Here is a 21,749-nt window from a genome sequence, read left to right as displayed (position 1 = left end):
AAAAGGAGGGTCCCAAAACGCGTTTTTCCCATGCATTTTTCCATAGGACCTTTAGTCGAAGGTACAGCCCGAACGGCTGAACAGAATTACTTGAAATTTGGCAGAGAGGTAGTCCTCAGGTCAGGCAAGTGCCTCTTGCAAGTCTGGTGTCAATCTGTTCAGTATTTCCTGAGAAAATAGCATTTAAAAGCATATAAATATCTATACGAGCGCACGTGCGCGCACGGTGAAAAACCTTAAAAAAAAAATATATATTAATAAATACATAACTTAGCATTAAAAAAAACGTACAAATTCACTTAAAAAACCATAGGTTTCACACACGTTATAGTTAGGAATTAGCATTTAAAAAACCTTGCAAATTCACTTAAAAAACCATAGGTTTCACACAGGTTATAGTTAGGTGGACATTTCACTCGTAAAAAAACAATTAAATTCCCCCGTTATAGTTAGTTCAGATAACTATAACTGGCGCGACCGCCACTCTATCACAAGGATGATGTCATCAGTGATGTCATGAGTGATGCCACTGACCATGTCATGAGTGATGTAATATGTGACGTCATGAGCAGTGGATTGCGGGCGCGCGAGTTATAGTTATCTGAACTAACTATAACGGGGGAATTTCATTGGTTTTTTACGAGTGAAATGTCCACCTAACTATAACCTGTGTGAAACCTATGGTTTTTTAAGTGAATATATATATATATATATATATATATATATATATATATATATATATATATATATATATTCCATAGAACACACGCACCACACAGCAAGGCGAACAGGCCACACCGACGTGCTTTAAACTTTCTTTAATTGAAGATGACACAGCATTACACGTTTCGACTGGTAACAGTCTTAATCATATGCTTCTAGTCAGAGGTGGGATCGTTTTTTCAAACGTAACTAAAACAGTGAAGAAGGACTAATGTCCATGTATTTCATTTAAAGAGGCAGTCCATTTCCAGGTATTGTACGTTTATTTCATGCAGTCATGGTAAGTACTATTTTAATAAAAAATAAAAAAACAATCCTTTCGCAATGGAAGTGTTTTTTACTCCGTTTATGTTTCCATCACTGCATTCTTCGGTCTATGTTCACCGTAGTTCTCTACAACTCCATTACTCACAATGCCTCTTAGTTGTCATTCAAACTTGAAAATAGTACTTACCATGACTGCATGAAATAAACGTGCAATACCTGGAAATTGACTGCCTCTTTAAATGAAATACATGGACATTATTCCTTCTTCAATGTTTTAATTATGTTTGAAAAAGCTAACGAACCCACCTCTGATTAGAAGCATATGATTAAGACTGTTACCAATCGAAACGCGTAATGCTGTTTCATCTTGAATTAAAGAAAGTTTGAAGCACGCCGGTGTGGCCTGTTCGCGTTGCTGTATGCTGCGTGTGTTCTATGGAATCTTACAGGTGTCTGACACACCTGAAACAGGCCCCGACCCAAAAAGGCTGAGGCACTCCTCCTGTAAGAGTTGCGTTTGGAATATATATATATATATATATATATATATATCAAAAAACACAAGTTGCCACAATGAAGGAGCCACACACGGCGAGCTTTAAGGCATTTAATCCAGGGATTACATCAGCCAGGCACTCTCAGCATAGATGCAAGCCAGACGCGTTTCGGGCATACCACCGCCCTTGGTCACTGGCACAGGAAACAGCAACGAGAGTGAACCACCTACGCAAATTTAAATGTCCCGCCCAAGTGGGCGTCTGCGAAGTGGAATGCTGGTACTTGTGGTTCACTCATAATCCAAACCCAAGTGGGTGCCGCCGTCACTGAAAATGTTCAATCTCACCCCAGTGGGTATGCAGAGAGTAGTCCAGATTGACCTTTTGACACCCTCCATGGATCGCACTCGTCGTTCCTGTAGCGTATCTTTATCCTTCACGCTACGGACCCGCTCAATTAGCAGTGGGGCTCCCTCGCGGCTTGGACGAGCCGCTATATCAAAAAACACAAGTTGCCACAATGAAGGAGCCACACACGGCGAGCTTTAAGGCATTTAATCCAGGGATTACATCAGCCAGGCACTCTCAGCATAGATGCAAGCCAGACGCGTTTCGGGCATACCACCGCCCTTGGTCACTGGCACAGGAAACAGCAACGAGAGTGAACCACCTACGCAAATTTAAATGTCCCGCCCAAGTGGGCGTCTGCGAAGTGGAATGCTGGTACTTGTGGTTCACTCATAATCCAAACCCAAGTGGGTGCCGCCGTCACTGAAAATGTTCAATCTCACCCCAGTGGGTATGCAGAGAGTAGTCCAGATTGACCTTTTGACACCCTCCATGGATCGCACTCGTCGTTCCTGTAGCGTATCTTTATCCTTCACGCTACGGACCCGCTCAATTAGCAGTGGGGCTCCCTCGCGGCTTGGACGAGCCGCTATATCAAAAAACACAAGTTGCCACAATGAAGGAGCCACACACGGCGAGCTTTAAGGCATTTAATCCAGGGATTACATCAGCCAGGCACTCTCAGCATAGATGCAAGCCAGACGCGTTTCGGGCATACCACCGCCCTTGGTCACTGGCACAGGAAACAGCAACGAGAGTGAACCACCTACGCAAATTTAAATGTCCCGCCCAAGTGGGCGTCTGCGAAGTGGAATGCTGGTACTTGTGGTTCACTCATAATCCAAACCCAAGTGGGTGCCGCCGTCACTGAAAATGTTCAATCTCACCCCAGTGGGTATGCAGAGAGTAGTCCAGATTGACCTTTTGACACCCTCCATGGATCGCACTCGTCGTTCCTGTAGCGTATCTTTATCCTTCACGCTACGGACCCGCTCAATTAGCAGTGGGGCTCCCTCGCGGCTTGGACGAGCCGCTATATCAAAAAACACAAGTTGCCACAATGAAGGAGCCACACACGGCGAGCTTTAAGGCATTTAATCCAGGGATTACATCAGCCAGGCACTCTCAGCATAGATGCAAGCCAGACGCGTTTCGGGCATACCACCGCCCTTGGTCACTGGCACAGGAAACAGCAACGAGAGTGAACCACCTACGCAAATTTAAATGTCCCGCCCAAGTGGGCGTCTGCGAAGTGGAATGCTGGTACTTGTGGTTCACTCATAATCAAACCCAAGTGGGTGCCGCCGTCACTGAAAATGTTCAATCTCACCCCAGTGGGTATGCAGAGAGTAGTCCAGATTGACCTTTTGACACCCTCCATGGATCGCACTCGTCGTTCCTGTAGCGTATCTTTATCCTTCACGCTACGGACCCGCTCAATTAGCAGTGGGGCTCCCTCGCGGCTTGGACGAGCCGCTATATCAAAAAACACAAGTTGCCACAATGAAGGAGCCACACACGGCGAGCTTTAAGGCATTTAATCCAGGGATTACATCAGCCAGGCACTCTCAGCATAGATGCAAGCCAGACGCGTTTCGGGCATACCACCGCCCTTGGTCACTGGCACAGGAAACAGCAACGAGAGTGAACCACCTACGCAAATTTAAATGTCCCGCCCAAGTGGGCGTCTGCGAAGTGGAATGCTGGTACTTGTGGTTCACTCATAATCCAAACCCAAGTGGGTGCCGCCGTCACTGAAAATGTTCAATCTCACCCCAGTGGGTATGCAGAGAGTAGTCCAGATTGACCTTTTGACACCCTCCATGGATCGCACTCGTCGTTCCTGTAGCGTATCTTTATCCTTCACGCTACGGACCCGCTCAATTAGCAGTGGGGCTCCCTCGCGGCTTGGACGAGCCGCTATATCAAAAAACACAAGTTGCCACAATGAAGGAGCCACACACGGCGAGCTTTAAGGCATTTAATCCAGGGATTACATCAGCCAGGCACTCTCAGCATAGATGCAAGCCAGACGCGTTTCGGGCATACCACCGCCCTTGGTCACTGGCACAGGAAACAGCAACGAGAGTGAACCACCTACGCAAATTTAAATGTCCCGCCCAAGTGGGCGTCTGCGAAGTGGAATGCTGGTACTTGTGGTTCACTCATAATCCAAACCCAAGTGGGTGCCGCCGTCACTGAAAATGTTCAATCTCACCCCAGTGGGTATGCAGAGAGTAGTCCAGATTGACCTTTTGACACCCTCCATGGATCGCACTCGTCGTTCCTGTAGCGTATCTTTATCCTTCACGCTACGGACCCGCTCAATTAGCAGTGGGGCTCCCTCGCGGCTTGGACGAGCCGCTATATCAAAAAACACAAGTTGCCACAATGAAGGAGCCACACACGGCGAGCTTTAAGGCATTTAATCCAGGGATTACATCAGCCAGGCACTCTCAGCATAGATGCAAGCCAGACGCGTTTCGGGCATACCACCGCCCTTGGTCACTGGCACAGGAAACAGCAACGAGAGTGAACCACCTACGCAAATTTAAATGTCCCGCCCAAGTGGGCGTCTGCGAAGTGGAATGCTGGTACTTGTGGTTCACTCATAATCCAAACCCAAGTGGGTGCCGCCGTCACTGAAAATGTTCAATCTCACCCCAGTGGGTATGCAGAGAGTAGTCCAGATTGACCTTTTGACACCCTCCATGGATCGCACTCGTCGTTCCTGTAGCGTATCTTTATCCTTCACGCTACGGACCCGCTCAATTAGCAGTGGGGCTCCCTCGCGGCTTGGACGAGCCGCTATATCAAAAAACACAAGTTGCCACAATGAAGGAGCCACACACGGCGAGCTTTAAGGCATTTAATCCAGGGATTACATCAGCCAGGCACTCTCAGCATAGATGCAAGCCAGACGCGTTTCGGGCATACCACCGCCCTTGGTCACTGGCACAGGAAACAGCAACGAGAGTGAACCACCTACGCAAATTAAAATGTCCCGCCCAAGTGGGCGTCTGCGAAGTGGAATGCTGGTACTTGTGGTTCACTCATAATCCAAACCCAAGTGGGTGCCGCCGTCACTGAAAATGTTCAATCTCACCCCAGTGGGTATGCAGAGAGTAGTCCAGATTGACCTTTTGACACCCTCCATGGATCGCACTCGTCGTTCCTGTAGCGTATCTTTATCCTTCACGCTACGGACCCGCTCAATTAGCAGTGGGGCTCCCTCGCGGCTTGGACGAGCCGCTATATCAAAAAACACAAGTTGCCACAATGAAGGAGCCACACACGGCGAGCTTTAAGGCATTTAATCCAGGGATTACATCAGCCAGGCACTCTCAGCATAGATGCAAGCCAGACGCGTTTCGGGCATACCACCGCCCTTGGTCACTGGCACAGGAAACAGCAACGAGAGTGAACCACCTACGCAAATTTAAATTTAAATGTCCCGCCCAAGTGGGCGTCTGCGAAGTGGAATGCTGGTACTTGTGGTTCACTCATAATCACCAGCTTGTGGTTCACTCTCGTTGCTGTTTCCTGTGCCAGTGACCAAGGGCGGTGGTATGCCCGAAACGCGTCTGGCTTGCATCTATGCTGAGAGTGCCTGGCTGATGTAATCCCTGGATTAAATGCCTTAAAGCTCGCCGTGTGTGGCTCCTTCATTGTGGCAACTTGTGTTTTTTGATATAGCGGCTCGTCCAAGCCGCGAGGGAGCCCCACTGCTAATTGAGCGGGTCCGTAGCGTGAAGGATAAAGATACGCTACAGGAACGACGAGTGCGATCCATGGAGGGTGTCAAAAGGTCAATCTGGACTACTCTCTGCATACCCACTGGGGTGAGATTGAACATTTTCAGTGACGGCGGCACCCACTTGGGTTTGGATTATGAGTGAACCACAAGTACCAGCATTCCACTTCGCAGACGCCCACTTGGGCGGGACATTTAAATTTGCGTAGGTGGTTCACTCTCGTTGCTGTTTCCTGTGCCAGTGACCAAGGGCGGTGGTATGCCCGAAACGCGTCTGGCTTGCATCTATGCTGAGAGTGCCTGGCTGATGTAATCCCTGGATTAAATGCCTTAAAGCTCGCCGTGTGTGGCTCCTTCATTGTGGCAACTTGTGTTTTTTGATATAGCGGCTCGTCCAAGCCGCGAGGGAGCCCCACTGCTAATTGAGCGGGTCCGTAGCGTGAAGGATAAAGATACGCTACAGGAACGACGAGTGCGATCCATGGAGGGTGTCAAAAGGTCAATCTGGACTACTCTCTGCATACCCACTGGGGTGAGATTGAACATTTTCAGTGACGGCGGCACCCACTTGGGTTTGGATTATGAGTGAACCACAAGTACCAGCATTCCACTTCGCAGACGCCCACTTGGGCGGGACATTTAAATTTGCGTAGGTGGTTCACTCTCGTTGCTGTTTCCTGTGCCAGTGACCAAGGGCGGTGGTATGCCCGAAACGCGTCTGGCTTGCATCTATGCTGAGAGTGCCTGGCTGATGTAATCCCTGGATTAAATGCCTTAAAGCTCGCCGTGTGTGGCTCCTTCATTGTGGCAACTTGTGTTTTTTGATATAGCGGCTCGTCCAAGCCGCGAGGGAGCCCCACTGCTAATTGAGCGGGTCCGTAGCGTGAAGGATAAAGATACGCTACAGGAACGACGAGTGCGATCCATGGAGGGTGTCAAAAGGTCAATCTGGACTACTCTCTGCATACCCACTGGGGTGAGATTGAACATTTTCAGTGACGGCGGCACCCACTTGGGTTTGATTATGAGTGAACCACAAGTACCAGCATTCCACTTCGCAGACGCCCACTTGGGCGGGACATTTAAATTTGCGTAGGTGGTTCACTCTCGTTGCTGTTTCCTGTGCCAGTGACCAAGGGCGGTGGTATGCCCGAAACGCGTCTGGCTTGCATCTATGCTGAGAGTGCCTGGCTGATGTAATCCCTGGATTAAATGCCTTAAAGCTCGCCGTGTGTGGCTCCTTCATTGTGGCAACTTGTGTTTTTTGATATAGCGGCTCGTCCAAGCCGCGAGGGAGCCCCACTGCTAATTGAGCGGGTCCGTAGCGTGAAGGATAAAGATACGCTACAGGAACGACGAGTGCGATCCATGGAGGGTGTCAAAAGGTCAATCTGGACTACTCTCTGCATACCCACTGGGGTGAGATTGAACATTTTCAGTGACGGCGGCACCCACTTGGGTTTGGATTATGAGTGAACCACAAGTACCAGCATTCCACTTCGCAGACGCCCACTTGGGCGGGACATTTAAATTTGCGTAGGTGGTTCACTCTCGTTGCTGTTTCCTGTGCCAGTGACCAAGGGCGGTGGTATGCCCGAAACGCGTCTGGCTTGCATCTATGCTGAGAGTGCCTGGCTGATGTAATCCCTGGATTAAATGCCTTAAAGCTCGCCGTGTGTGGCTCCTTCATTGTGGCAACTTGTGTTTTTTGATATAGCGGCTCGTCCAAGCCGCGAGGGAGCCCCACTGCTAATTGAGCGGGTCCGTAGCGTGAAGGATAAAGATACGCTACAGGAACGACGAGTGCGATCCATGGAGGGTGTCAAAAGGTCAATCTGGACTACTCTCTGCATACCCACTGGGGTGAGATTGAACATTTTCAGTGACGGCGGCACCCACTTGGGTTTGGATTATGAGTGAACCACAAGTACCAGCATTCCACTTCGCAGACGCCCACTTGGGCGGGACATTTAAATTTGCGTAGGTGGTTCACTCTCGTTGCTGTTTCCTGTGCCAGTGACCAAGGGCGGTGGTATGCCCGAAACGCGTCTGGCTTGCATCTATGCTGAGAGTGCCTGGCTGATGTAATCCCTGGATTAAATGCCTTAAAGCTCGCCGTGTGTGGCTCCTTCATTGTGGCAACTTGTGTTTTTTGATATAGCGGCTCGTCCAAGCCGCGAGGGAGCCCCACTGCTAATTGAGCGGGTCCGTAGCGTGAAGGATAAAGATACGCTACAGGAACGACGAGTGCGATCCATGGAGGGTGTCAAAAGGTCAATCTGGACTACTCTCTGCATACCCACTGGGGTGAGATTGAACATTTTCAGTGACGGCGGCACCCACTTGGGTTTGGATTATGAGTGAACCACAAGTACCAGCATTCCACTTCGCAGACGCCCACTTGGGCGGGACATTTAAATTTGCGTAGGTGGTTCACTCTCGTTGCTGTTTCCTGTGCCAGTGACCAAGGGCGGTGGTATGCCCGAAACGCGTCTGGCTTGCATCTATGCTGAGAGTGCCTGGCTGATGTAATCCCTGGATTAAATGCCTTAAAGCTCGCCGTGTGTGGCTCCTTCATTGTGGCAACTTGTGTTTTTTGATATAGCGGCTCGTCCAAGCCGCGAGGGAGCCCCACTGCTAATTGAGCGGGTCCGTAGCGTGAAGGATAAAGATACGCTACAGGAACGACGAGTGCGATCCATGGAGGGTGTCAAAAGGTCAATCTGGACTACTCTCTGCATACCCACTGGGGTGAGATTGAACATTTTCAGTGACGGCGGCACCCACTTGGGTTTGGATTATGAGTGAACCACAAGTACCAGCATTCCACTTCGCAGACGCCCACTTGGGCGGGACATTTAAATTTGCGTAGGTGGTTCACTCTCGTTGCTGTTTCCTGTGCCAGTGACCAAGGGCGGTGGTATGCCCGAAACGCGTCTGGCTTGCATCTATGCTGAGAGTGCCTGGCTGATGTAATCCCTGGATTAAATGCCTTAAAGCTCGCCGTGTGTGGCTCCTTCATTGTGGCAACTTGTGTTTTTTGATATAGCGGCTCGTCCAAGCCGCGAGGGAGCCCCACTGCTAATTGAGCGGGTCCGTAGCGTGAAGGATAAAGATACGCTACAGGAACGACGAGTGCGATCCATGGAGGGTGTCAAAAGGTCAATCTGGACTACTCTCTGCATACCCACTGGGGTGAGATTGAACATTTTCAGTGACGGCGGCACCCACTTGGGTTTGGATTATGAGTGAACCACAAGTACCAGCATTCCACTTCGCAGACGCCCACTTGGGCGGGACATTTAAATTTGCGTAGGTGGTTCACTCTCGTTGCTGTTTCCTGTGCCAGTGACCAAGGGCGGTGGTATGCCCGAAACGCGTCTGGCTTGCATCTATGCTGAGAGTGCCTGGCTGATGTAATCCCTGGATTAAATGCCTTAAAGCTCGCCGTGTGTGGCTCCTTCATTGTGGCAACTTGTGTTTTTATATATATATATATATATATATATATATATACATATACACACACACGTTCAAGTGATGTTATAGTTAGCCCTTGCAATAATATAAAAAGTATTGTTTTAAAACAAAAAAAAACTGACATTCACCAGTTATAGTTTTCTAAGCTAACTATAACTTGCTCCCCTGCCATGCACTCACATATTAAATCACTCATGACTTCACATAGTAAATCACTCATGACTTGACGAATCTTGTCTCATTGATTGCCGACAAGAGATTGGCTATCTGTAAAAGTTTCTGCTACAGGGCGAAGGTTGTTCATAGTAAGTGCTGTCTCCTAAGGGACCTTGACTGTCTAGAGGGGAGTGGGCTCTCCATGAGGAGTTGTGCATAGGAGTGAAGACTGTAGCCACTAGCTATTTACCCAATCATGTGTGCTTGATTGCCCATAAGAAGACTGCTATGTGTAAAGTGTTCGGTACAGGGTGAATTCTATGCTTAGTAGGGCCTTCATCACCTAGGGTGCCCTGGGTGTCTAGAGAACGTGGGCTCTCTGTGGAGGGGTTCTGCACAGGCCAAAGTCTGCTTCAGTCCTACCCACGCCTGACAGGTTACTTTGCTTGGGGGAACTGTTTTCTCTTGAATGTGGGTTTGAAGCGATAATGCCGAAAGTGGAATAAGAGTTAATCATTGTAATATTTTAATTGTATCCTACGTTCCAATTTTAACCCTGTTTTTTGCGACTTTGCACTTGCGTTTTTTTGCACTTACTGCCTTTCTGGGGGGGGATCCTATACGGCAGCCATTTTTAGAAGGGGCCACGTCTTTTAGTCAGCGCTCTAGCCTCGCGCGCCGCCCTGACTCATTTCCTATTTAAATGAGCACAGAGCAGACGCGCAGCGGGCGCGCCGAAGGTGCGCCAATGGCAAGCCCGTCTGCGCCCGTCCGCGACCTTCTGGGACCTGGGCCCATTCCCTCTGCCCATTTTTCACCTATGAAGCCGGGCGCACTAAGGTATACTTCGGCACAACTTTGTATGTACCGCCCTTGTGTTGGTCCAAGCTGTAGCACTCTCTCGGACTGTGATATAGCCTTTTGTTGTCCGGGCTGCAGCTTCTTGTTGGATAAATCACTCTTAACGAGCAGTCATGTTGAGACCACTTTTAATGTTTTTTATGAACGTCCAAAAAAGCCTATGTTATTGGTGAAAATGGATACTACTATAAAATCTTATTCTTTTTGGAATATCAACTGCCGTTCTATGGTTAAGCACAAAATGGACATTTATGACTTCCTTATAAATGAGCGCCCGGATGCGATGTTTCTTACTGAAACTTGGCTGCATTCTTGCTCCGCTCCTGATGTTGCTGTAGCCAGGGCCGGACTGGGAACCGAAACCGGCCCTGGCAAGGTGCTCGGCCGAATCCCCCGCCCCCCACGGGGGGGGGGGGTTGGGGGTGCCACCGAGCTCTTTTCCAGGGCCGGTTTTCGGCCGATTTTGTTACAGGGCCGATTTTGTAGCTATGCTGCAGAAACGGCCCTGTAACAAAAACGGCCCCCAGGGACCCACAACCGGCCCCCACCCGTGCGGCGCACCGGGGGATTGCCCGGTGCCCGCTATGGCCAGTCCGGCCCTGGCTGTAGCATTACCTGATAATTATGCTATAGCTAGAAGTGACAGAGAAAATGCTATAGGAGGCGGAATTGCAATAATTTATGAGAAGTCCTATCAATGTAAAATCGAGGTTTTAACTATCCCTAACTCGGAGGCAGCATTATTTAAAATGTTACTGTCTCCTAATACCACTTTCTCTGGTATCCTTGTTTATCGTCCTCCTGGCTTCCCTAATTCTTGGGCTCAACTTCTCCCTGAATTAATTGCACCTTATCTTCTCAAGGCATCTAACTTTACAATATTGGGTGATTTTAATTTGCACCTTGAAAACGCCACCTGTACTACTAGTAGTACCCTAATTACTGACCTAGCTGCCTTAAATCTTCTACTTAGAAATAGTGGCCCTACGCATGTTGCAGGTCACTTATTAGATCCTATTTTTTCTAACGTATCTAATATCCACTGTGACCCTGCTTTTCCTTTGTGCTGGTCGGATCATTTTGCTCAAAAGTTTCAGTGCATTTTTCCTAAGCCCCCTCTTTCTGACCCGATGAGTGTGCCCCATAGCATCCGGAATTGGAGCAAATTGGATTTTGATTCTTTTAACAGGACTCTTAACCAAAATGCACCCGTTATCCCATATGTTTCTACTCAAGCGACAAATATGATACATGAATGGATTTTAAACTCAGTTGAACATTGCCTTCCGTTAACTATAAAAAAAACCTTTCAATCATCGCTCTCCGGCCCCTTGGTTTACTGATGAGCTAAAAATAGAAAAAACAAAATGTAAGGCTCTTGAAAGGAACTGGAGGAGAAATTACTCACTGGATTCCAAACTAAGATATAAACTAGCCTTAAAGCACTATCATGATCACTGCAAATTGGCCAGGAAGACCTATGTATCCCTGACCATTTCTAACACCGGTAACTGCTCACGCACACTGTTTAGTACAGTAAAAAAACTTGCGGGCTCGAATACGCAGGCATGTTCACCTGCTCTTGAATGATCAACAGTGCGATAATTTGGCAAATTATTTTGTGAACAAAGTCGAATTAATCTACTCTGCGCTAAAAAATACCCAGACTGCAGGACTCAGTCCTTTTTCTTGTCGGCCAGAGTTTGATCATACGACCTGTAGCCCTGTGAGTTTGGAAGCCTGGTCATATCTCGATTTTATTTCTTTTAGTAAAATTCTGAATGGAATTAAATCAGGATCTCCCTGTGACTTGCTCCCAGTTTCTGTGCTGCAGCAGCTGGATTCTTCTTCTTTATCTCTTATTATGCAACTACTGAATGCTTCTATTCAAGAGGCTGTGGTACCATCTGAGTGGAAGCATGCGATGGTGCTTCCTCTATTGAAAAAGGCTGGAGCTGATCCTTCACAGTTGTCTAATTTCAGACCCATTTCTTTGCTTCCTGTCTACTCCAAAATACTGGAAAGACATATTAATCACCAACTCACATTGTTTGTTGATTCAGCCAATCTTCTCCACCCTTCCCAATCGGGTTTCCGAGCTGGTTTTTCCACGGAGTCGACACTGCTCGGAGTCTCAGAACAGCTGCGACAGCATCTGGACGTAGGGGACACCGTAGCTCTCATCCTACTTGACTTGAGCGCTGCTTTCGATACGGTGTCCCATACTGTGCTCCTCAAAACTTTACAGGACTTAGGTATCAAGGGCACTGCTCTTGCTTGGCTTTCTTCCTTTCCTACAAATCAGACCTTTCAAGTCTTTTCTTCCAAGGCTATGTCCAGAACCTATTCTTCTTCGCATGGAGTGCCTCAGGGCTCCATATTGAGTCCTATTCTTTTTAATCTTTATGTTAAACTGTTGGCGAACATAGCAGAAGAATATGGCCTCTGTTTGTTTTCCTATGCGGATGACACTCAGATTGTTTTCTCTCTTTCCTCTGAACAATGCCATGGTTCATCTGATCTTCAGATGGGGTTGAGGAATATTGCTCTATGGATGTGGAGCAATTTCCTTAAACTCAATGGCGACAAGACTGAGCTCATCATCTTAGGAAAAAACAAGGATCTCTGGGGTCCCTTACATTGGCCATGTGAAATGGGAGCCCCGCCTCAGTCCTCGAAATGTGTTTGTAACTTGGGGGTTCTGATTGATGACGACCTATCCATGAGGCAGCAGGTGGTAAAAGTAGCTGCCACATACTTCACCATTTTAAAATGGTTAAAAAAAATTATGTGGATGCTTCCTACGTCCTCTCAAAAAACGGTTGTACAGGCCCTTGTAACTTCGCGTTTGGATTATTGCAATGTCTTGTATTTAGGTGTTAACAAGGATGTCACCCGGAAATTACAAGTGGTGCAAAATTCTGCTGCCAGGCTGCTATGTTCGTTGTCAAAGCAGTCTTCTACCTCAAGTGCTCTGCGCAGCTTGCACTGGCTTAAGATTGGTAGCAGAGTGAAGTTCAAAGCCTTGTGCTACATGCACAAAATTAAATCGGGCACCTCCCCTAAATACCTGCAAAGTCTAGTACACCCATATTTGCCCTCGCGTGTGCTTCGTTCTGCTACTCAGGGTAAATACATGGTGCCCACTATTAAGCTGAAAAGAATGGGCGGCCGCTCTTTTTTCTACCTTGGTCCTGTACTTTGGAACTCTCTTCCAATAACACTCCGTACTGAGCCATCTTTTTTATCCTTTCGCAGAAGTCTTAAGACTTGGCTATTTGACCAATAATCTGTTTTCCTTATTGTCTTGTAGCGCTTAAACTTGTCTGTTTCCTCCCCTGTCAGTCCTCAGCGCTGGGAAACCCTTGTTGGGTAGCTGTGCGCTTTATAAGAATATTGTAACATAACATAACATGTCTGGTTCATTGCCCACAAGAGGTTAGTTACCCGCAAAAGGTTCAATACAGGGCAAAGGCTGTGCATAGTAGGGGTTTGTTAATGGGGTGAACAGCAGGATCTTGCCCACCCGTGTCTGTTTCATTGCCCACATGTAGTCAGCAATCCAAAAAGTATGCGTACAGGCCAAAGTGAAGTTATAGTTGGTGAAAATGTCAGTAAAAACGTTGTATTTTAACCACAAAAAAACACAAATTCATCAGTTATAGTTGACTGAAGTAGACAAAACTCCCAAGCGACCCTATCCTGCTACAATGTAATTATTCACATATGAGCATTGAAAGCACTCAAAGTGAAACTTAAAAAACAAAACAACCCCTCGCTGACACAAAGTAACAATCTCACTCACATATCTTGAAAAGCAGGTGACACAAAGTATACATTTCAAATACATACCATGAAAAACCAATGACCCTGTGAAATTGACCTAATACACAACATAGTAACAATTTCACACAGATCCCAGAAGGCCAGCAACTGTGTGAAAATTATCTAAAGAAATCAAAACTTTAGTTTAAAAACCAAATTAAAAACATCATTAATCTATAATAAATCACAATGCAATGCTAGTAAACAGTGGCTTGTAATGCACCAAATGCACTTATCTCTAGAATCAAGAAAAGAGGAAATGGTGTGTGGACTATTGCTATTTATAGGCGAGGAAGTCTTTTATTTGTGTTGATAACTTCCTGCCCAAGGGAGCTAGATTATGGGAGTTGTAGTGTTCTTTTAAGTGCTGTGCAAAATAAGCGAAGACGAGAGTCTGCCTAGTAGAGCCTCCGGTTTTGAAATAAAATTCCAGAGACACCTACATTCAATGCATATGGAAATTAATAAAGTGCATGGAGTAAAAGATAGCTGGTTGCCAGAAGGGAAGGGAGACATCCAAAGAGAATTAAAAAACAAATGTCACTGGAGAAATGAAGTAACGGTTTGAACATAAAACAAAGTAGTGCCAGGAAAGAGAAAAGTAAACATAAGAGAAAGGACTGAAGTTGGTGAAGGTGTAGAGTAACTTGTGTTGAAGGAACAGCGGCACAAGCATCTAGCAGAAGATATGTCCTTCCTCTGCAGTATTTCCAGCTTGATTCCTCGTTTCTATCTGTGCCCATCCGTTTATTTTGTGGGTTTCATATTTGACTAGGCGCTAAAGTTTGGAGCAATTTGCATTGGCGTAGTGTCACAAGTGTGTTATGCAGCACCTCTGTGCCTCACAATCTCTATTATTCACTCCTGACTGACCTGAGCTGCTTCCTTGCTCAGGAGACTCATGCCATGCGTCCCTTGAAAGGTTGTTTCCCAACAGAGTACTCACTTTGCTGGATATTGAGGTGCACGCCAAGGGGAGCCCTTTCACCAAGGGAGCTTCCTGTCTCCATTGTCAGCCCATGACATGACTGCTGTTTCAGGTCAAAAGCTTTTATTTGCACAATTTAATTAAAACCATTGGAAATACATATTAACCCTTAAAAGCAAAAGTGTTCATAACATGGGTAACCAAGCATGTTGGCACTGAATAATAGACGTTTCCTGTGACTTAACTCAGTCTGAGGCCCTATTCATACAAAAACAAAACATATCTCAATCCCCCAGTGCATCCCGGGTGTTTGAAAGAAGGAGCAGAGTGCATGGTGCAATGTCCCAGACCTGAAACCACAGGAAGGACAAGGGCTTATTTAGTGTAACTCCATTAACAAGGTGGCGACAACTGACTGCAGTGTAGGTATTCATGCCTTTTTCCAGTTACTCTCATGGGGAGACTGTCTACAGGCCCTTCTCTTTAAAATCCTGACAGTCTTTTTTGAGCTTAACTATCACTCCCTGCCAGATTGAATGATTATGTGATGTGAGTACCTAATAGGCCGGGGCACCTCTGCCTACGGGGACCCCCAGTTTGTGTGTAGCCCCACGATAGCGAGTTGCCATTAAAAACACCTGTGGGCTTTTCTTGTAGCTAGCTCCTCTTCTTCCCCTGCTATGCTGCTTTTTTAAAATCTTAATTTATCATTTTGTACACCATCATACATTGTGATATCTAAAATCACCAATTACAACATTTAACAAGTAGTAACCATTTCCATAAGGCGAGGAAGTACATATCCATTTAGGTGAAGCCTGGAGCGAAAATTAAGACTGAATTATACATGATGCCAAGACAGCAGGTACATTTTTTTTTCATTGTGGTAGGTGATTTTTATTTTACACTGAACAACCACCCCACATTCCATCCAGCTCTGAGGCCATTGCTTATTTGCATGAGTCAAAATGATGATGTCACACACGTGTCACACACCTCAGCATCCATCGAGAAAGTATAAAAAAAAATGTTTTTGATATTGTAAACATGCCTAGTTTCTGCTGTTGACTTTGCCACGCTGGCACATTTTCAAAGCATCCAGTATTGACAAAGTAAACTGAGTCTACTACCATGGAGTGGGAGAGGGGCGGCGAGGAAGGGAGAAAATATTAACAAAGGGTCTCAGGAAAGCGCAGCCGGTTAACATCCATGGCGACACCAAGGCGGCCGTCCGGCATCTGGTGTGTAAAGGAGGAGCATCATGGGGGAGACAGGGTGAGGGATGTGGAGAAAGAGAAAAAGCATGGGCAGGCTCTGAAGAGCAATACATGCACTCACATGGAGTGCTACAGAATAAATTAAATGTAAAAAAACTTTCCACTTCCATCACATCAGTAGTGGAAGAAAATCCCTGTCCATTCAAAAGCGAGGACAAATAAGATATGCTCCAAGGATCAGACAGATCCAGAATAGGGAGGAAAGTCATGCAATAAAGAGCAGGGAACAGAGATTGAAATGCAAGTCATCCAATCACGAGCAAGGGCTAATTCGAACCCCACTCTGTGCAGTATTTTATACACTGCTGTTTGTGACAATCAGCTGGAACTATCTGAAGAGACACCGCAAAAACTGTTCCTAACCATAATAATGACAGTATTAATGTTGTCTATAAATAAAGTAGGAGAAAAATTCAATTTTTAGGGCCAATCTTAAAAGTGGGACAAACAGCACTAAAGGAACACGTTACACCAGGTGCAAATAGCCCCTAATATTACGTAGAACTAAAACCTCCAAAAAACTGTGCAAATTCTTAAAGAAGAGCATATGCTCGAACGCAGAGTACAAAATTGGCCTGTTTTGCAACCTAATTGAAATTACATGTCACCATTTGCAGCAATGGTGAACATAAAGAGGCAAGTGTGGTCACGGTCTGAGGCCAGATCACACCGGGAGGACTTTCATCTTGTAACGCTCAGTATAGAGGGGTTCTTCTATTCAGCAATGTAATTTCCCTGCAGGTCCAGTCCTAATGATTACATCCCATCTGTGATTTCACACCATGGATGGAAGGGAAACTAGTTCCACCAGTTCTATTTTTGCAGTTTGCTTTTGCAGCAAATAACTCAATGTCTGCCTTTTGTGTGGATGCAAATTGCATTATTGGTGCTCTCTGCACCGGCCTTATTTGCACTGGACCAGTATGTAACTCTTATCGTAGACATATTTGCATGTACACTCACTGCAGGCCATTATTTTCCCTGATGTAGCACTGGTTTTTGGCACCAATTTCTGTGTGTAGACAGAAGCTGCTGCTACTGGACAGTAGTAATGGGGAGGGGGTTAAAAACACTTACCCGCCGGCCCCCGTCCACTTTGGTTGACGCAGGAAATAGGAAGCACCCAGGCTCCCAGACCCCCTTAGCCAATCACGATGCTGCTCTCACCAGCATGGCAGCGACATTGTGATCGGTCTGGGCGCTGTGGTTCATCGCTCAGACAGCGAGTGGGATGCCGTGCATGTTCTCCACCCAGGCTGTGCATTACAACCGGGTGGATAAATGCCAAGTGCGCATGACTGTTTGGCCAGCCCACATGGCCGGCCAACCCGTCATGTGCACTTGGAAAGTGCCCACCACTCCTCCTGCTCTGTGGGCAGCCGAGCCCCTCCCTGCACCTACAGAGGCAGTAGTGAAAAATCAAATGATAATAACATGGTGTTATCATCATTTAATTTCCCTGTGGGGTCACACCGGCTCCGCCTTAGCGAAGTAACTGCTGCTGTGGGTAGCCTCAGTTACAGTCTTATGTGCACAGGGATTTCTATTCTGTTTTGAGAGATCGGTTGCTCTTTTTACCCTAACAGCAAACTCTCTTTTGTCTTTCCAGCTTCTATATTTGCAGAGAACTTTGTGCCAAACTGGCGAGGGGAGGAGGGCACCTTCTTTGGCATGTTCTCCATATTTTTTCCATCTGCAACAGGCATCTTGGCGGGAGCAAACATATCAGGGGACTTGAGGGTAAGCTTTACATTTTTTGCTTGGTGCTGCAGTGCCCCTTACCCTTTACACTTCACTATTCTCTCTTGAGATAATTCTTCCCCAAAATATAAAAAAGTGCAGTTCTTCAAATATTTCCAGATCTCTTCTGAAATGTTACTGTATGATTTTTCATTATTGATCATACTGTTTAATGATGTTGCGTGCACTAGGCAAGAAATGGTTCTGAAGAAAACATTTAAATAATCTCACCTGGAAAGTTTTATATCTTTTTGTGTTTGATCTATGCTTGTTGTTTTGTAGTAAAATCAAAACATAAAAAAGGATTGAAACAATGAGCCTGATTTAGAGTTTAGGAGGCGGAGAATATTCATTAGGGTGATAGCGTAAATCATTCCACCTCCCCCAAATCTAGAGATGCCCACCCTCCCAACTGACATTTCTTAAAATTGTCAAGATCAAAGCGAGAGTTAAAAAAAATACGTAAAACTAATGGCCCGACACCAAGGGAGATATCTCTAGGGGTCATTTTTCAATGTGACTGTTCCTTACCAACAAAATTGGGCATATGGCCAAATGACTATTCTCCTACAGCCCGTACTTTGAAGGCCAAAAAATGGTCCGTCGTTCATATACTGTTGGTCTGCCTACCTCTAAAGCAGGCAGGGTGAACCGTGGAGTTGGCGGAGAGGGTACTTCATCGCCAGCCCCATAATCTTTCTAGAAGTGCTAAATATTGGTAAAGCATGTCTCATCAGCAATGGCAGCTTGCGACAATTGAAAGTAGTGAGGCAGTGGGAGAAGCCAGGAATGCCTTTAGGCTCAGTGCCAAAGCTCTTAATCGTGGCTCATTGTAAATAAACAGTGTTAATAGCGAGCCACAACTGAGAGCTCTGGAGTTGAGGCTGAAGGCAGTGCGAGTTTCTCAAAGTGCCTATCTATGGGTCACAAAGGTGCAGACTTCCGGCTCGAGCAAAATAAAAAAAAGGCTTGCATGCAATAAACAGTAAATATAACACTGACATGCATTACATTAACGTTTTAAAGTTAAAAAGTTTAACTTTAAAATGTTAATGTAATGCATGTCAGCGATTTAGTTGCTGTGTATATACCTTAATTATTTAAAAAGAAAAATTCAATACTTACTTGCCCACTGGCTGCACGCCCTATGGTCCTGGTATTCTACTCCAGTCGTCCGAACGAACTCCCCTAACCAATCAAAACGTTGCTCTCATGCACATTGGTTGGAGCGGGCTGGCTCGGTGCTCTTTGAGGCACTGGGGGCCTGTGCCTGCTGCTCCACTCAGCTGTATAACACAGCTGGGTTGGAGAGGTTTAAAGTGCGCATGTCAGGCTGGCCATCGCAAGGCAGCCGGCCAAAGTGCCATGCGCAATTTAAACTGGTGAAGCTAGCCATAACTCCTTCCTGCTGCCAATCAGCGCCAATTGCCCCTCCCTCAGAGGAAAAAATAAAACGGTAATAAAGTCATTTTATTACCTTTTTATTTTTCACTTTTGCCATGCCTGCAGCAGGGGAGGGGTGATGCTCCTCCGCCCAAATGAAGAAGCCGCCTCAGCTTATCAGTAGGATATTTGTAACTGTATAGCAACGTCTGCCCTTGAGGTGTGTGAAGTTTTTATCAGCTATCACAAATAAGTGTGGCAGTTGTAGGTAGAATGCAGAGTGCATTTTTACCTCACACACATAATTTTTTAACTCACTGATCTGGAGCCTGTTCTTATCCATAAGTTTTTTTAATCTAAGAACTCCCTCCTGCTTCATGTCCAACAGGAGGCCGAGTCACCCTGGTGGCACTGTCCTACCAGGAAGGGGAGAGGTTGCTGATGATGAAGCATGACACAAATATGTGAGGCTTCCTCTTCCATAAGGATGACTTTCCCCTAATTATTGCTCTACTTGTAATTTCCTCTTTTAGGTCTCGCCTAAACACTTTTTGTGACCATCCCAACAACTTACAGGGGTCTTAGAGCCCACCCATTACTTACTCTGGGTTGGCTTTATTGTCACTCGTACTTGCTTGCTTTTTATTCTTATTATTGACCTGTCTCCTCTTCTTGTACTTGTCCTTCCCCTGGAGCATATCTCTCTTTACCATCATTTTAATTGGTTGACTTGTATTCTTTCATTAGTCACATTTTGGAAACTACTTTATAATTTTTCTTTCGGCGCTCCTTGAGAGTGCATGTGTTTTGTAGTTCTCTACCTCATGTGCTGCTTTCACCCCATTTGATCCCCTGTGCTCCACCACCCCATCCTCAAGCTTGTCCATTGCTTTCTGCTCCTCTCCCTGGCTGTCTGACCTTATTTAATTATTTTTTCTCCTTCAGTCTCAAAAGCCTTCATCACTCCCTCATTTGCTTCTCATTGCTTCCCCCAACCCGCTCCTCCACCTTTTTCTTCAATGCTCCCCATCTCTCTTTGCATCGACATTTTTTTGGAAGGGGACATATTTACTAGGAAACTGTCGGAGCGCGGCGTTAAGCCAAGAAGGCTAATGCCGCACTCTGACAGTTTCCAAATGCACGGCTCTGCTATATTGACAAGAATACGATGCACCCTTGTCTTTCCCTTAGCACAGGCACTGAATATAGCAGCCTAGCGCCAATGCAAGCACTCTTGCACCACTGTGCACGGGTGCCTGCGTTCCAGGAAAATATTGTTTATGTGCAGCAAGTGTCCCTCTCTGTACATAAACAATCAGTGGCATTTTGCTGTTTTTCACATGGCTTAACGCTGCCTTGTGAACAAGGCAAATCCCCAAAGCCCCAGAAATATCAGAAAAAGTGACGTTCCTGTGGCGATAGGGGCTTGTAAATATGGCCCAATGTTGCTGCCAGTCGTGGCTATGTCATTGTTTTATTTGTCATTTTTCGGTCTTTTTTTTACTTATGCTGCGCAGCATTGACAATTTTGCTTTTTGCCATTGTTGCAAACCATCAGCAGAAAGCATTGGCAAAGCCAATAGGTCAAAAAGACAAAACCTGTTGGTGTCTTTTTCTCACAAATTGGCAATATTTTCTTGTAGGTGCTAGTTGGTGCTGAAAATCGATATGCCTTTTTCATAAGTTAACTTTAAACTGTTTTCCCCGCAAACCTAAAACTTGGTGGATGTTTTTGATCTTATAATTTAAAGAAAAATCCCTTTAAAAGTCCGTAAATGTCACAATTATATTGAGAAAATCATCTTGAAAAAAATGTTGTGAACTATGGGCAATAATCACAGTATTCACAAGAATTCTGGAAACCTTGCGAGAAACCACTTCTCCCCTCTAAAGTGCATCAGCTTTTAAGTTGCTATAGGTTCAAGCAACTTTAAAGTCAGGTGAAAGAGAGATTCATAAATCTAAATATGTACAAACTACATGACAGAAGGAGAAAGGGAAGAGGGAATTTCAAATCTCAGGGGGTCATTACGATGGTGGATGGACTCGTTTCGGATTTGGAACCTGCCGCTTATGAGGCGGCCTCTCCACAATCTGAATTATGGTACGACCGCCACCACAGCGGTTGCATCACCTACACTGTGCATTGTGGTGGGGGTGTGGCTAGCAGCCCTGCTGCAATGCTTAAAAAAAGGCACATGCATATCCCTGCACTATGTGGCAGGCACCATGCGGTTTCCTTGCCCCAGGCTTGAAGGAGGGCCTGCTACGGGCCTCCAAATCCGTTTCCGCCTGCCTTTTCATTGCGGTTTGATATCATAATCCCAACGACAGTGCCTGGCAGGCACTGTCGCAATGCTGGGCAATGTGAGTGCTTTGGCAGGCAGTCGGAAAAGGACTGCTTGTCGGAACTGTGGTGGTCGGTCTTTTCGACCGCCACGCTTCACTAACGCTTCCCCCCGCCATCATAATATGGTGGCGGCCGGAAAAGTGCTGTGCGATGGCGAAGG

General features: G+C 46.2%; 1 protein-coding gene across 2 annotated transcripts in view; it reads left to right on the top strand.

The window, feature by feature from the left end:
• SLC12A3 (solute carrier family 12 member 3) overlaps positions 1–21,749 on the top strand; it is a 297,158-nt gene that overhangs the window by 69,564 nt on the left and 205,845 nt on the right. For both annotated transcript variants that reach the window (XM_085637358.1, XM_085637357.1), the window contains exon 8: positions 17,726–17,856. In XM_085637358.1, coding sequence (XP_085493484.1) covers positions 17,726–17,856 — 131 coding nt within the window. The remainder of the gene's footprint in view (positions 1–17,725; positions 17,857–21,749) is intronic.

The sequence above is a fragment of the Triturus cristatus genome, chromosome 12, assembly GCF_964204655.1.
Source record: "Triturus cristatus chromosome 12, aTriCri1.1, whole genome shotgun sequence".
NCBI classification, from domain to species: Eukaryota; Metazoa; Chordata; class Amphibia; order Caudata; family Salamandridae; genus Triturus; species Triturus cristatus.
This window is presented reverse-complemented; position numbering and strand designations above follow the sequence as displayed.